General features: G+C 46.9%; 1 protein-coding gene across 6 annotated transcripts in view; it reads left to right on the top strand.

The window, feature by feature from the left end:
- Nucleotides 1-16,406, top strand: part of LOC140428539 (protein phosphatase EYA1-like) — a 324,148-nt gene that overhangs the window by 137,791 nt on the left and 169,951 nt on the right. For 5 of the 6 annotated variants that reach the window (XM_072515114.1, XM_072515116.1, XM_072515112.1 and 2 more), the window contains exon 6: nt 1,032-1,154. The exons of the other annotated variant lie outside the window; for it this stretch is intronic. In XM_072515114.1, the coding sequence (XP_072371215.1) occupies nt 1,032-1,154 (123 nt within the window). The remainder of the gene's footprint in view (nt 1-1,031; nt 1,155-16,406) is intronic. 6 annotated transcript variants of the gene reach the window in all.

The raw sequence follows: 16,406 nt of genomic DNA on the forward strand, positions 1-16,406 counted from the left end.
CAGATCGTGAGGAAAGAGCCAGAGATTGGAATTAACTGCATAGCTCTAGCAAAGAGCCAGTACAGGTACATTGGGCAGAATGGCCTTCTTTTGTGCTGTAATATTCCATGATTCCATTTGTATAGAGACGGCACTGCACCAAAGAGGCAATAGGTGAGATTTCACTTACTGTGTGAAGATTAGCCAGCTACACTCGCATAACTGCACAATGCTCAGTTTGGTTTTGAGGGTGACTCAAAGTTGCTTCTCTTTGATTCTCAACACTCAACCTTTTTGTAGGATAGGCTAGCTTTTGACAGCCATGTATGACCTTCCCACATTAACCAGGAGGCATCATAGGTATGTAGTCGTCAGGTAAAGCATTTTACAGGAGAGCAAGGGAGATCACCTCGATCAGATTTCAATCTACTTGATCAACACGGCTTCCACCTCGGGCGTCCACCCCTTCCAGCACCAGCATAACATGGCTGTTTTGTGGACTGTCAACATGATGCTCAGTTACTTTCAACTGCCCAGTCATTTCTGAATCCTTCACAACACACTCCACTCCATGATGAGATCATGCACTGCAGGTTACAGAATATATGACCGTACCTTGTAAGGTTTAGAAATCACAAACAAACCCTGGGTCTGAAAACTCGAGTATATGAATACAAAAATACATGCTCTAAAGAAACCACAGTGAAGTACATTAACATCATCACACCTCTAATTTCATAGAATTTACAGTGCAGAAGCTCTATTGAGAGCTCACGAAAGCAATCTAAGAAATCTGGCAGGATGTCTACGCTGGATGTAAGGAGATAGGAAAGGAAGGGTGCAATATTTTAAGACTAGGTTCTCTCAAAACAGGATGGTCTACTCAGTGTTAATTTGAAATCAAAAGGTGTTTTCAACTGACCCTGTTCAAAGTAACTGTTGAAAGAGTTACTTAAAAGAATGTTTTGAGGTGCATTTGTGAGTGGATGCATAGGAGCATGCATGCATTTCGGTCCATGCCTTCCTGAAATAACAATGTGCCTTTGAATCAGGCATCAAGACAGAAGATGGCCTGAGTCAGGCACACTCACCAGGACAGACGGGATTTCTCGGCTATGGCACCAGTTTCAGTACACCTTCGCCAGGCCAGACACCTTATAGCTACCAGATGCATGGTCAGTATTAGCCAGCTCTTAAAAAAATATTTTGCGATCATTGAATTGTTCAGGAACCTATGTTGAATTTTCAGAGTGACCTTGGACCATAATATTGACAATTGGTAATAAGCATGGATGAACAACTTGCATTTATGTGATTCCCTCATCATAGGATGGAAATAGTGGCCGAAGAAATACAGGAGGGGAATCAAGATATACAGAGGCAGGTGTTAACGATTCGGGTAGAAAGAGAAGCATCAAAGGTGGCTCCTTTCTCGGTTGAGCATTTTAGAGAGGAACAAACGCCTCGCTACTGAGTTAGGCTGGAAGAAAGAAAGGTACAAAGGAAACCAGCACCCATAGTACTGAAGGAGAGTCAGGACCATGCAGAAATCTGTACATCAGGACAAAGAGTTTGGATTCAATGCATTTGAGGGATGGAATCCACTTAGATAGTGAGGGCGGATGTGATAGCAGAAGCAAATGAGAATGCTCATTAGAGAAGTCAAGGCAATAGATGATGGTTTCACTGGCAGTGAGCTGAGACAAAGGCACAGACGGACAATGCCTTTGAGGTGGGAAAAGATGGCCTCATTGATGGATGAGATATGGGATTTGGGGCAGCATGGTGGCGCAGTGGATAGCACTGGGACTACGGCGCTGAGGACCCGGGTTCGAATCCCGGCCCTGGGTCACTGTCCGTGTGGCGTTTGCACATTCTCCCCGTGTCTGTGTGGGTTTCACCCCCACAACCCAAAGATGTGCTGGTTAGGTGGATTGGCCTCGCTAAATTGCCCCTTAAATAATTGGGTACTCTAAATTTATTTTAAAATAGAAAAAGAAAAAGAGATATGGGATTTAAAATTCGGTCGAATATAAAAGAGTGCATGGAAATGGAAATTTCCTGCATTGCTATGCATTACATCTTCGGTTATTCTGCCAAAATACTTGCTGCAGATTTTCTGGGACAATAAGTACACATCTTGAACAGCGCATTATAGGGAGAGCTAATGCAAAACAATGAATTATTTCACGACCATTTGCAAACATTTAAAATAGACATCACAAACAATGTTCCTTATTTCAATGCTACTCAATAGTCAACAATTAATGTGCAATGGAATTTGTAATTACTCAATTACTTTTTGCCAATCACAAATATTTCTTCATGGTTTCCCCCTTCTCCTCCACTTCTTGCTCACAATGGCTGCAATTTCCGTAGAACTTTGCTTGTTCTTCCACCATGACTTTGCGAAAACAGGAGCCGCTCCAAGGAAACTTGAACAAATGTGTGGTGTCTCTTAATCTTAGTTTGATTCTCTCTCCCTGTTACTCTGTCTCTCTTCCTCTCACCCATCAAACATTCACTCAAGAACACAGGAAATATTGCACAACGAAAGGAATCCGTCCTCATTAATTTTCAAATACAGCTTCCATGAAATGGTGTTAGATTTAGAATCCTTCATGAACTGATAACATCTTCACAGCATTTTCTCCCAGCTGCTCATACAACAAGACATGTACTGAATAGGCGGTCTAATACAGCACTCGCTCCACTTCAATTTCGCTCGTACTTTTCCAAGCATTTTAGCCAAGTTTGCTTAATGGATTTGAGGTCATTAAACATAATAGACAAGTAAATGAAGGCTAACAAATGCACATGAAGTTATCCAAGACATGTAGCCATTGTAATTTTTCTTGGATTAGTAAGGATATAAACAGGGAATTGAAATAGCAACAACTTCCATTCATATAGCACCTTTAATGTAGCAAAACATTCCAAGGCACTTAAACAAATAATTTAGCAATCTTTGTTTCATAGCCATTTAAGATTTCATTGAACAATTGTATACAAATGAAAATATAGTACACTTAATCATATATATATTTTATGTCAATGTGTTTAGCTGCACAAAATGTATTGCTCTCCAGAACATGTTGCATATTTTGGTGTCCAACTGCTTTAAAACATAATCTGAGACTTGTACTAAAAGGGCAGGAAACACAATTAGGCTCCAATGCACACTATCGCAACACTGATATTTACCAACTAATTTCCTGTAAAATCCACCTGTGCTTGGTTCCTCACTTGTTACATATGAGGTCACAACAATGCTGGTTTGGTCAGCTTTACATCAACCATCAGCTTTAGTTTTAGGAGGTTTTATAGTCAGATGTATCCAGGCTATGGGGCCACCACCAATACACACAAGCTTGTCAGAGCACCGAGAAACACCCTGCTATCTAACTCCCAACCGGGTATATCGGGGGCCTCAGCAGGGAACTCCCCGACGAGGCTGCACTTAGCCCCATTTACTGCACTGAGGAGCTCCGTTTGCTGGAACGCCTCAGTGCAATGAGAGATCAGGGCGGCATTTTTAAACGGCATCCCGATCTCTTGATCTCCCGACCTGACCCCCGAACCCCCCCCCCCCCCCCCCAATCTACAAGCCCCAACTTACTATAAGTAGGAACTCACTATAAGTAGGACTAGCTGTCTCACTCTAATATGCAGCTGTGTCAGAAATGGATCCTGCCCTCAATGACCGGGATTCACATTAATTGCATTAGATCTTGCGAGGCGTTGCGAGCTGGGTAGATCGCGGAAGTGGGATCTCGAGGCATCTACCGGTTGCGTTGCACCACGCTACCTTTGGCGTGCAATGCGACCGGTACATCCCGCCCACAGTGTCACGGATGGAGGGCAGCCCCCTTTATCTTGCCCAATGGTCATTCTTCACAGGGGAACCTAGGTAGTTAGTGTTGAAGGACGATTCAGCCATTGCAGGGAGGGTGTGTGTGTGAGAAGTTAAGAGACATCATAAAATGAAACTCAGCCAATGCTGACATCCCTCAACATTTGGCAAGGATCATAGTAATCGATCGGGAACACCCAATTATTTCTGTTTATCCTCAGGAGGCTTGACAGGATAGATTCTGAGCGGATGATCACCCCATGAGGGAATCTAGGACTAGCACCTACAGTTTCAGAATAAGCGGTCTCCCAGTTAAGATGGAGATGAGGAAGAATTTCTTCTGAGGTTCATGAATCTTTGGAATTCTTTGCAGCTGGATCATTGAATATACCCGAGGCTGTGCTAGGTAGATGTTTGAACTACGAGGGATTCAAGGGTCATAGGCAACATTCAGAAGAGTGGAGTTGAAGCCACTTTCAGATTCTGATCTCATTGAATGGCTAAATGGTTTACTCCTGCTCCCGTCTCTTAAGTAAACCCTAAGCACCGAGACCAGTCATAGCACCATAACCACAACTTTTGTTGATTCGCTAATTCAGCTCAAACTGGGGCCAAAGTTGAGACTTTCCTCATCTGTGTGGCTTAGTTACTTCTCTAATCACTTGATCCATTAGAAGCAACATCTGGAACTTGACAAATGTCAAGGTAAACATTTTCAATAAGTTTAATTTTCAAACTCTGGAGCATCTCAGCAGCAGCAATTGTGATGCAGACTGTTCCGGGAAATGTAATTAATCTGGAGAACTGTTCAAGAGAAGGGAGCAAAACTTTTAGTTTGTAATGAGTCTAAAATGGCAGCTACATTCCAAAGCACATGGAAAAAAAATCAGCTTTATATCGAAAATAAAACTGATCCGAACGTCTAAGCTGGCTGAGGATGAAAGAAATATCAGTTCCTTGCGAAGGCCGCATTGGCCAACGCATGAAATTAGCTCATTTTCCCCCAGAATTTACACACACGAACACCGAGCAATAACGCTTTAACATGCCTCCACTTGGCCAAGTTAAATTAAACTCCATTGTACAAAGCTGCCATAGCACCAGGTGTGCAATGTCACAGATAACAGCCCTCGGCTTTTCAATAACAGCTTCCAATTGCAAATGATAAAGTGACTACTCTTTCCATTGTACTCATGTGGGTTCGAATTTATAGCCGTTTTAGTAATATTACATAAATGACTCAGTGCTACTAGAATAAGAGGCCGTCAAGCAGCTTCAGCTTTAACTAACAATCAGCCAGTTTGAGCTCAAACTTACAATTGCCCAGATATTAGCTAAGACCATGGCAATGTTTGCCTCAGCCAACAGCACAAGAAAAAGGTTTACTGGCCATTATTACGCTGCTGTTGTTTGTGGCTTTACTGTGCTCAAATTGGGCTGTCATATTTGGATTTTGTTTATTGTCATGTGTACCAAGGTACATCGAAAAGTATTTTCTGCGAGCAGCTCAACAGATCATTAAGTACATGAAAAGCAAAGGAAAGAAATGAAAATACATAATAGGGCAACACAAGGTGCACAATGTAACTACATAACACTGGCATCGGGTGAAGCATACCAGGGATGTAGTGTTAATCAGGTCAGTCCATAAGAGGCTCTTTAAGGAGTCTGGTAACAGTGGGGAAGAAGCTGTTTTTGAGTCTGTTCGTGCGTGTTCTCAGACTTTTGTATCTCCTGCCCAATGGGAGAAGTTGGAAGAGTGAGTAAGCCGGGTGGGAGGGGTCTTTGATTGTGCTACCCGCTTTCCCCAGGCAGCGGGAGGTGTAGATGGAGCCAATGGATGGGAGGCAGGTTCATGTGATGGACTGGGCTGTGTTCACGATTCTCTGAAGTTTCTTGCGGTCCTGGGCCGAGCAGTTGCCATACCAGGCTGTGATGCAGCCAGATAGGATGCTTCCTATGGTGCATCTGTAAAAATTGGTAAGAGTCAATGTGGACATGCCGAATTTCCTTAGTTTCCTGAGGGAGTATATGCGCCGTTGTGCTTTCTTGGTGGTAGCGTTGACGTGGGTGGACCAGAACAGATTTTTGGAGAACACTTCTATTTCCTAGAAGTGACACACTTTTTGTGTATTTCATTGGCTATTAAGCATTTTGGGATGTCTTAAGTTCGTCAAAGGTGCGATCATTTCTCCTCACCTGAATACAGATGAAAAATCAAAAATATTGCATTGGCATAAGGGAAAAATCTGCATATAATCTAGAAATAATTAAATTCCAAAATATTCATTCCAAAGTGTGTAAATAAGGAATATATTTGCATCTTGTTAAATATAATAGTATATGATACAGTGGAATGTGTCGAGTCTATTGAGCTGAAGACCATTCTATCCAGTAGTTTGATGCTACAAACAACCTCCAATGTGTTACCCTTCAAGAGCTTGCTCTGTGAGGGCATTGATTCAAGCGGAACCTATTGTACAGATGCTGGCAGCCGACCAATGTTTTCCTCAAGTGACTTCTGTCACTTACCTTCTCGTTTAGTTCCTTATTTTCTCAGGAAAATCTAGTCAATTCTCCAAAATTCAGCAAGTTGGTGTATCTTTAAAACAATGAGTGGTGGTAGGAGATATTGGGGTGGGATTCTCCCAGCCCGAGGCCGGGCCGGAGAATCCCCGCAACCGGGCCACGGCGCCCCGACGGCGGCACGCGACTCTCCGCGGGGTATCAGTGCCATTGGCGCGTTTGGCGTGGCGCAGGTCGCGCGCTGTACGCGGCCGGGCCGTTGATTCCCCGGCACGGATGGGCCGAGCGGCTGCTCTAAAAAGGCTGAGTCAACACCTGGTTGCAGCCGGAGGGAACTCTGTGCGCAGGGTCGGGGGGTGGTCTGTGGGGGAGGGGGCAGAGGGGGGCTCTGACCCCGGGTGGGGAGGGGGGGGGCCTCCGATGGGGTCTGGCCCGTGATCAGGGCCCATCGATCGGCGGGTCAGCCTCTCGCTCCCCGGGCCTATTTTCTTACGTGCCGGCCCCTGAACTCCCACACCATGTTGCATCGGGGCCGGCGGGTTTAGGGCGGCCACCGCGCATGCGCATGGTGGCGCCGGCGCCACTGCGCATGTCCCCGTTGACACTGGTGCCACAGTTTGGGCCGGGATGGGGGGCTTGAGCGGCGTGAACCTCTCCAGCGCAATGCTGGCCCCCTGTCGGGGCCAGAATCGGTGCTCCCAGCAGCCCGTTCACGCCGTCGTGAAACGCGACGGTGTGGACACTCTGCAGCCAAATGGGAGAATCCCGCCCACGATTATACTGGTCACCACTTGCAAACCTGATTCTGTCCTCACCTGGTGTTCAAGGATGTTCAGTTTCATTGCTCCCATAAGATATACCTGGTGTTGCATCTGATGATTTACCAGGATGCAGAGTATTTTGCTGGGATTCAGAAAAAAAGTGAAGCCCTGACAATGAATTGGAAGGTGGGAGTTTGGAAAGCAAACTTCTGTTGTGGGCAAAGTCTTGGAAAGGTTTATAAGAGATAGAATGGATAATCATCTGGAAAGGAATAATTTGATTAGAGATAGTCAACAAGGTTTTGTGAAGGGTAGGTCGTGCCTCACAAACCTTATAGAGTTCTTTGAGAAGGTGACCAAACAGGTGGATGAGGGTAAAGCAGTTGATGCGGTGTATATGGATTTCAGTAAAGCGTTTGATAAGGTTCCCCACGGTAGGCTACTGCAGAAAATACGGATGCGTGGGATTCAGGGTGATTTAGCAGTTTGGATCAGAAATTGGCTAGCTGGAAGAAGACAAAGGGTGGTGGTTGATGGGTAATGTTCAGACTGGAGTCCAGTTACTAGTGCTGTACCACAAGGATCTGTTTTGGGGCCACTGCTGTTTGTCATTTTTATAAATGACCTGGAGGAGGGCGTAGAAGGATGGGTGAGTAAATTTGCAGATGACACTAAAGTCGGTGGAGTTGTGGACAGTGCGGAAGGATGTTACAAGTTACAGAGGGACATATATAAGCTGCAGCGCTGGGCTGAGAGGTGGCAAATGGAGTTTAATGCAGAAAAGTGTGAGGTGATTTATTTTGGAAGGAATAACAGGAAGACAGAGTACTGGGCTAATGGTAAGATTCTTGGTAGTGTGGATGAGCAGAGAGATCTCGGTGTCCATGTATATAGATCCCTGAAAGTTGCCACCCAGGTTGAGAGGGTTGTTAAGAAGGCGTATGGTGTGTTAGCTTTTATTGGTAGAGGGATTGAGTTTCGGAGCCATGAGGTCATGTTGCAGCTGTACAAAACTCTGGTGCGGCCGCATTTGGAGTATTGCGTGCAATTCTGGTCGCCGCATTATAGGTAGGATGTGGAAGCATTGGAAAGGGTGCAGAGGAGATTTACCAGAATGTTGCCTGGTATGGAGGGAAGATCGTATGAGGGAAGGCTGAGGGACTTGAGGCTGTTTTCGTTAGAGAGAAGAATGTTAAGAGGTGACTTAATTGAGGCATACAAGATGATCAGAGGATTAGATAGGGTGGACTGTGAGAGCCTTTTTCCTCGGATGGTGATGTCTAGCACGAGGGAACATAGCTTTAAATTGAGGGGAGATAGATATAGGACAGATGTCAGAGGTAGGCTCTTTACTCAGAGTAGTAAGGGCGTGGAATGCACTGCCTGCAACAGTAGTGGACTCGCCAACACTAAGGGCATTCAAATGGTCATTGGATAGACATATGGATGATAAGGGAATAGTGTAGATGGGCTTTAGAGTGGTTTCACAGGTCGGCGCAACATCGAGGGCCGAAGGGCCTGTACTGCGCTGTAATGTTCTATGTTCTATTGCGATGAATGAATATATAGCACTGATCCATGGTTGACCTTTGCCCCTCTCTAGCCAAAGGGGTGTAATAGTTCTCCAATTGTTGCCCTGGCGGAGATAAGCAATGTTGATTCTTAATGTGGAGACCATAAAGTGAAGTCAGCATTGCATCTACAAGTTAAGGATTTGATTTTTAGTGGACAAGAGCTATCTAGGAGATATGGAGCTTATTTTCCCAGCCCCTCTCTGCCCCAACAATGAACAAATACAGCATGGCCTGTAATGCACTGAGCCTGTCTTTGTTGACCTACACCCAAATTTGATGGCTCCTTCCATTAATGTTGACCAGTCCCATGCCTGGCAGGTTCCCCAGAACAGAATGAAATCCCTACAGTGCAAAGGAGGCCATTCGGCCCACTGAGTCTGCACTGACCCTACGAAGGAGCACCCTACCTAGGCCTACTCCCCCGCCCTATCCTGTAATCCCACCTAATCTGCACATTTTTGGACCCTAAGGGGCCATTTATCATGGCCAATCCATCTAACCTGCACATCTTTGGACTGTGGGAGGAAACTGGAGCACCCGCAGGAATCCCAGGCAGACCCGAGGAGATTGTGCAAACTCCACCCAGTCATCCAAGGCTGGAATTGAACCCGGGTCCCTGGCACCTTGAGGCAGCAGTGCTAACCACTGTGCCACCCTGCCATCCATCAGGCTCCAGTGTCAGGAAACAAAGGTGTTAAAGGGTTAAAATCCAACTGCAAGCCCTGGGGTTCTTTGATTGCTGTTGGAGAACCACAACCTTGCCAAATAAAAAGGGAGCTGTATATCTTCCAGCTTGGTAGGCAGTCCCCCTCACACCATCCTATCGGAGGGAAGCCACTAGCACAAGACCCACCACTGTCTTCCTGCATCCATAAAATAAGTCCGACAGCTATCACAGATGCAAATTTTTATTTTTTTTTATTCAAAAAAATATACTTTATTCATAAAATTTATCATAAGCATTACAGAGCATTTTGAATTGTCTTGACTGTACATTTCCGTCAGAGCTACACATTGCCTTGACTTTCTTCCATTCAATTATTATACACATATCACTCTTTACATTACAATTCCTTCTTAAATATTTACATTGTCATGTTTGTTTTATACATTGGAGTGTTGGTGGCCCAGACCGAGGGGGGTTTGCACTGTTACCCGCCCCTCGGTGTACATTTGCTGTAAAGACCTTACACAGTGGTCTTTCCCCATTGCGCCTTGGCGGCAGCTGCCCAAGATTGAGTGCGTAGTTCTGGACCTTGGAATGTGCCAGTCTGCAACACTCGGTCGAGGACAATTCTTTGCACTGGAAGAGCAGCACGTTTCGGGCAGACCAAAGAGCGTCTTTCACCGAGTTGATGACCTTCCAGCAGCAGTTGATATTTGTCTCGGTGTGTGTCCCTGGAAACAGTCCGTAGAGCACAGAGTCCTGTGTCACAGATCTGTTCGGGATAAACCTTGACAAATACCACTGCATCTCTCTCCAGACCTTCTTTGCAAAGGCACATTCCACAAGGAGGTGTGTGACCGTCTCATTTCCCCCACAGCCACTCCGAGGGCAGCGTGCATTGGCGCAGAGCCTTCGGGTGTGCATGAAGAATCTGACAGGGAGGGCCCTTCTCACCACCAGCCAAGCTAGGTCTTGGTGCTTGTTTGAAAGTTCTGGTGATGAGGCGTTCTGCCAGATGACTCTGGCAGTCTGCTCAGGGAACCATCCAACGTCCTCCACGGTCTCCTTTTCCCTGAGGGCCTCGAGGACATTACGTGCTAACCACTGCTTCATTGCCTTGTGGTCAAAGGTGTTTTTCTTCAAAAACTTTTCCACGAAGGACAGGTGGTACGGTACGGTCCAACTACTTGGAGCGTTCCGCGGCAATGAGGCCAGGCCCATCCTTCGTAACACCGGGGACAGGTAGAATCTCAGTATGTAGTGACACTTGGTGTTTGCATACTGGGGGTCCACGCACAGCTTGATGCAGCTGGACACAAAGGGGGCCAACAGGATGAGGGAGGCGTTATCACAGATGCAAATTTTTTTATTTTATTTTTTTTCTTTTTTTTTTCAAAAAATAAACTTTATTCATAAAATTTATCATAAGCATTACAGAAACTTTTCAAATTGTCTTGACTGTACATTTCCGGCAGAGTTACACATTGCCTTGACTTTCTTCCATTCAATTTTGATATTATTATACACATATCACTCTTTACATTACAATTCCTTCTTAAATATTTACATTGTCATGTTTGTTTTATACATTGGAGTGTTGGTGACCCAGACCAAGGGGGGTTTACACTGTTACCCGCCCCTCGGTGTACCTTTGCTGGAAAGACCTTACACAGTGGTCTTTCCCCATTGCGCCTTGGCAGCAGCTGCCCCAAGCTTGAGTGCGTCCCTCAGCACGTAGTCCTGGACCTTGGAATGTGCCAGTCTGCAACACTCGGTCGAGGACAATTCTTTGCACTGGAAGATCAGCAAATTTTCGGGCAGACCAAAGAGCGTCTTTCACCGAGTTGATGACCTTCCAGCAGCAGTTGATATTTGTCTCGGTGTGTGTCCCTGGAAACAGTCCGTAGAGCACAGAGTCCTGTGTCACAGATCTGTTCGGGATAAACCTTGACAAATACCACTGCATCTCTCTCCAGACCTTCTTTGCAAAGGCACATTCCACAAGGAGGTGTGTGACCGTCTCATTTCCCCCACAGCCACTCCGAGGGCAGCGTGCATTGGCGCAGAGCCTTCGGGTGTGCATGAAGAATCTGACAGGGAGGGCCCTTCTCACCACCAGCCAAGCTAGGTCTTGGTGCTTGTTTGTAAGTTCTGGTGATGAGGCATTATGCCAGCCAGTTTTTTTTTTTCAAAAAAATATACTTTATTCATAAAAATTTGTCATGAGCATTACAGAAACATTTCAAATTGTCTTGACTGTACATTTCCGGCAGGGTTACATGTTGCCTTGACTTTCTTTCATTCAGTTTTGATATTGTCATACACATATCACTCTTTACATTACAATTCCTTCTTAAATATTTACAGTGCCATGTTTGTTTTAGTACATTGGAGTGTTGGTTGCCCAGACTGAGGGGCTTTACACTGTTACCCGCCCCTCGGTGTACATTTGCTGGAAATACTTTACACAGTGGTCTTTCCCCATTGCGCCTTGGCGGCAGCTGCCCCAAGCTTGAGTGCGTCCCTCAGCACGTAGTCCTGGACCTTGGAATGTGCCAGTCTGCAACACTCGGTCGAGGACAATTCTTTGCACTGGAAGATCAGCAAGTTTCGGGCAGACCAAAGAGCGTCTTTCACCGAGTTGATAACCTTCCAGCAGCAGTTGATATTTGTCTCGGTGTGTGTCCCTGGAAACAGTCCGTAGAGCACAGAGTCCTGTGTCACAGATCTGTTCGGGATAAACCTTGACAAATACCACTGCATCTCTCTCCAGACCTTCTTTGCAAAGGCACATTCCACAAGGAGGTGTGTGACCGTCTCATTTCCCCCACAGCCACTCCGAGGGCAGCGTGCATTGGCGCAGAGCCTTCGGGTGTGCATGAAGAATCTGACAGGGAGGGCCCTTCTCACCACCAGCCAAGCTAGGTCTTGGTGCTTGTTTGAAAGTTCTGGTGATGAGGCGTTCTGCCAGATGACTCTGGCAGTCTGCTCAGGGAACCATCCAACGTCCTCCACGGTCTCCTTTTCCCTAAGGGCCTCGAGGACATTACGTGCTGACCACTGCTTCATTGCCTTGTGGTCAAAGGTGTTTTCCTTCAAAAACTTTTCCACGAAGGACAGGTGGTACGGTACGGTCCAACTACTTGGAGCGTTCCACGGCAATGAGGCCAAGCCCATCCTTCGTAACACCGGGGACAGGTAGAACCTCAGTATGTAGTGACACTTGGTGTTTGCATACTGGGGGTCCACGCACAGCTTGATGCAGCTGGACACAAAGGTGGCCAACAGGATGAGGGAGGCGTTGGGTACGTTCCGCCCTCCCTTCTCCAGAGGTTTGTACATGGTGTCCCTTCGGACACGGTCCATCTTGGATCGCCAGATAAATTTGAAGATGGCCCGGGTGACTGCTGTGGCGTAGGGTCGGGTTATGGGCCAGACCTGCGCCACGTACAGTAGCACCGAGAGTACCTCACACCTGATGACCAGGGTTTTGCCCGCAATGGAGAGGGAGCGTTGCTCCCACCAGCCCAGTTTCTGTCTTGCCTTTCCTATGCGCTCCTCCCAGTTTTTGGTGCACGCCCCAGCAGCTCCGAACCATATCCCCAGCACCTTCAGGTAATCTGACCTGACAGTGAAGGGGACAAAGGACCGGTCGGCCCAGTTCCCAAAGAACATGGCCTCGCTCTTGCCCCGGTTTACTTTGGCTCCCGAGGCCAGTTCAAACTGGTCGCAGGTGGTCAAGAGCCTGCGTACAGACGCAGGATCCGAGCAGAAGACGGCAACGTCGTCCATGTACAGGGAGGCCTTGACTTGCATGCCTCCACTGCCTGGGATCGTCACTCCTCTTATACCCGGATCCCTCCTGATGGACTCGGCAAAAGGTTCTATGCAGCACACAAAAAGGGCAGAGGAGAGAGGGCAGCCTTGCCTGACTCCGGATTTGATCTGGAACTTTTCTGATTCCCACCCATTGATTGAGACTGCGCTATAGATGTTTGTGTAGAGCAGTTTGATCCAATTGCGAATTCCCTCCCCAAACCCCATTTTGGAGAGCACATCCATCATGTAGGTGTGCGATATTCTGTCAAAAGCCTTCTCCTGGTCAAGGCTGATGAGGCAAGTGTCCACCCCCCTGTCCTGCACGTAGGCGATCGTATCCCTGAGTAGCGCGAGGCTATCAGAGATCTTCCTGCCGGGTACAGCACAGGTCTGGTCAGGGTGGATCACCGACTCCAGAGCAGACCTGACCCGATTGGCGATGACCTTGGCTAGAATTTTGTAGTCCACATTCAACAGTGAAATGGGTCGCCAATTTTGAATTTCTTCCCTTTCCCCCTTCTGCTTGTAGATGAGGGTGATGATGCCTTTCCTCATGGACTCTGACATGCTGCCTTCCAGAAGCATACTCTCGTACACTTCCAGCAGGTCTGGGCCGATCCAGTCCCACAGAGCCGAATACAACTCAACCGGTAAGCCGTCGCTTCCGGGAGTTTTACTCGTCTCGAAGGACTTGGCGGCCTTTGTCAACTCGTCCAGAGTTAGTGGTTTCTCCAGGTTTTCCAGCTCGCTGTCGCCTATGACCTCCGTGATAGTTGACAGGAAGGTCTGGGAAACAGTACTATCTGTTGGCTTCAGGTCATACAGTCCGGCATAAAAGGATTGGCTGATCCTCAGGATGTCAGACTGCGATGACTTTTCAGAGCCATCTTCTTCCTTCAGGCTGCTGATCACAGAGGTCTCTCTGTGCACCTTTTGGAAGAAGAAGCGTGAGCACTTTTCGTCCTGCTCCACGGAGCGGACTCTGGAACGGAAGATAACCTTGGAGGCCTCCGAGGTGTAGAGCGAGGCTTGCTGGCTCTTCACCTCTTGGAGGTCCTCCTTGACATCCACCCCCATCGACTGCAGCTGGAGCAAATTTTGCGTACTTTTCTGGAGCCTGGACATGACCCCTCATCTCTCTCTCACCTTTTGAACGCCCTTGAGGATGAAAAACCTCTTGATATTCCCCTTGATTGCTTCCCACCAGAGATGTGGGGCCTCAAAGAGGGGTTTCACGGTTCTCCAACCTTTGTAATCCCTCCTGAGTTCCTCGATGTTCTCAGGGGTCAGCAGTTTTACATTTAGCTTCCATGTCCCCCTGCCTACCCCCTGGTCTTCCTGCAGGTGGCAGTCGGCCAGTAGGAGGCAGTGGTCAGAGAAGAACACCGGCGTTACGTCGGTGGACCTGACCGTGAAAGCTCGGGACACAAAAAAGAAGTCTATCCTGGAGCGGACGGACCCGTCTGGCCGTGACCATGTGTATCTACGCTGCGCGCCGTCTGCAGGGTTGCTGCAGACGTCGAGCAGCTTGGCGTCTTTTACCGTTTCCATCAGGAGTCTGGACGTAGCGTCTAGTTTGCTGTCGGCTTTGCTGGATCGTCCAGCCGCATCGATGATGCAGTTGAAGTCACCACCCAGGATGACCGGCTTGGAGGTGGCCAACAGCAGTGGGAGTTGCTGAAGGACTGCCAGCCGCTCACTTTTTACGGCCGGGGCGTACACATTAATAAGTCTGAGAGGGGTGTTTTTGTATTTCACGTCTGCTACGAGGAGGCGCCCGCCCACCACCTCCTTGACGTCGGAGATGGTGAAGTTGCCTCCCCGCAGCAGAATACCCAGGCCGGAGGAGCGGCAGTCGTTTCCTCCTGACCAGATGGATGGCCCGTGGGACCACCAGCTCGACCAGCGCCTGTAGTTGCTGAGGTGCGGAATTCCGCACTCCTGCAGGAACAGTAGGTCAGCTTTTACATTTGCCAAATAGTTGAGTGTGGCTACACACTGCGAAGTATCTTTGATGCTTCGCACATTTATGGATGCAATTTTTAAACCCATTATAAAAGGGTAGATTTACCAGTCTCAGTTAAACCAGTGCTGAATGGCTCTTGCCCAAGGCCTCTGACTTGAAGGTGACTAATCCCAGTGCCTAAGGTACCTCCGGAATCTGCACATTAGAGTGAGACTAGCTGTCTCGCTTTAATATGCAGATTTGCCAAAACATGATCCCACCTACAATGGGTAGGATTTACATCGCAATGTCTTGCGAGATCCCGTTGGATCTTGCGAGGCGTTGCTAGCCGGCTAGATCCCGGGAGCGGGGTCTCCCGGTTTTTATCAGCCATTCTGCACTGCAGAGAGCTGCTTTTCTGATGCAGCGTGGCCGCTAGATCGCACCCATAATATTTTACTTGTTGAAGACACCAATCATAGAATAAGGGAAAATCATGGGTATGGGAGGAATGTGTGGTTCAGAATGTCCTTGAAGGGAAAATCTGTTATTGTTTTAGTGGCCTATAGAGGGAGTTACACATGTTTCCTGTGCCTACTCGCGCACTCCCATTGCAGGAAATATTAGCATAAGACCCCTGCAAAATAAGTATATGCAGCAAAACAGTATGGAAACTCATTTACAGCCTTTAAAAAGCATTGTTCAGTCTGCACACTTCATTAGCAGATTGGGGAACAATGGGGGGAAAATAGAACAGTGCCTGACTCTCTCGTTCACTCCCTCAATACCCTATGGCCAGGATCTTTGATATGGCTTTGTGGTTCCAAAAATGGACGTTGTGCACAGACAGCTTCTGTTATAAATGTAGGCGTATAGGAAAAAATGTTCAATATATGACACAATTATCAAAACAGGGAAAAGGTTTTGGAGGCAGGAAAAGCATCTTGACTTTTTGTTAATTTATAGAGATTTCTTTGCCAAATAATGAACATATGGAATAGTATCTGAGCAAAAATAATACATTTTACTTTGGTTACCTATTTTGAAAAAAATGGTGAAATAAATATATATTTGAGAGTGGGATTGAATGTTATCATCTGTTGGCATCTGAGGAAAGAAAAGACAAGTCAATGTTTCAGGCACAATTCTTCTCCAAGACTGAAGGCTAATAGACCAATGAACATTTTGGAGAAATTAGGGAAAATAAAGAGAGCGGGAGACATATAAAAACTTTAATATTCCAATCACAAAGAGAAAGTTAGTTGGTTGCAAGATCTATAAC

This window comes from Scyliorhinus torazame, chromosome 8 (assembly GCF_047496885.1).
Source record: "Scyliorhinus torazame isolate Kashiwa2021f chromosome 8, sScyTor2.1, whole genome shotgun sequence".
NCBI lineage: Eukaryota > Metazoa > Chordata > Chondrichthyes > Carcharhiniformes > Scyliorhinidae > Scyliorhinus > Scyliorhinus torazame.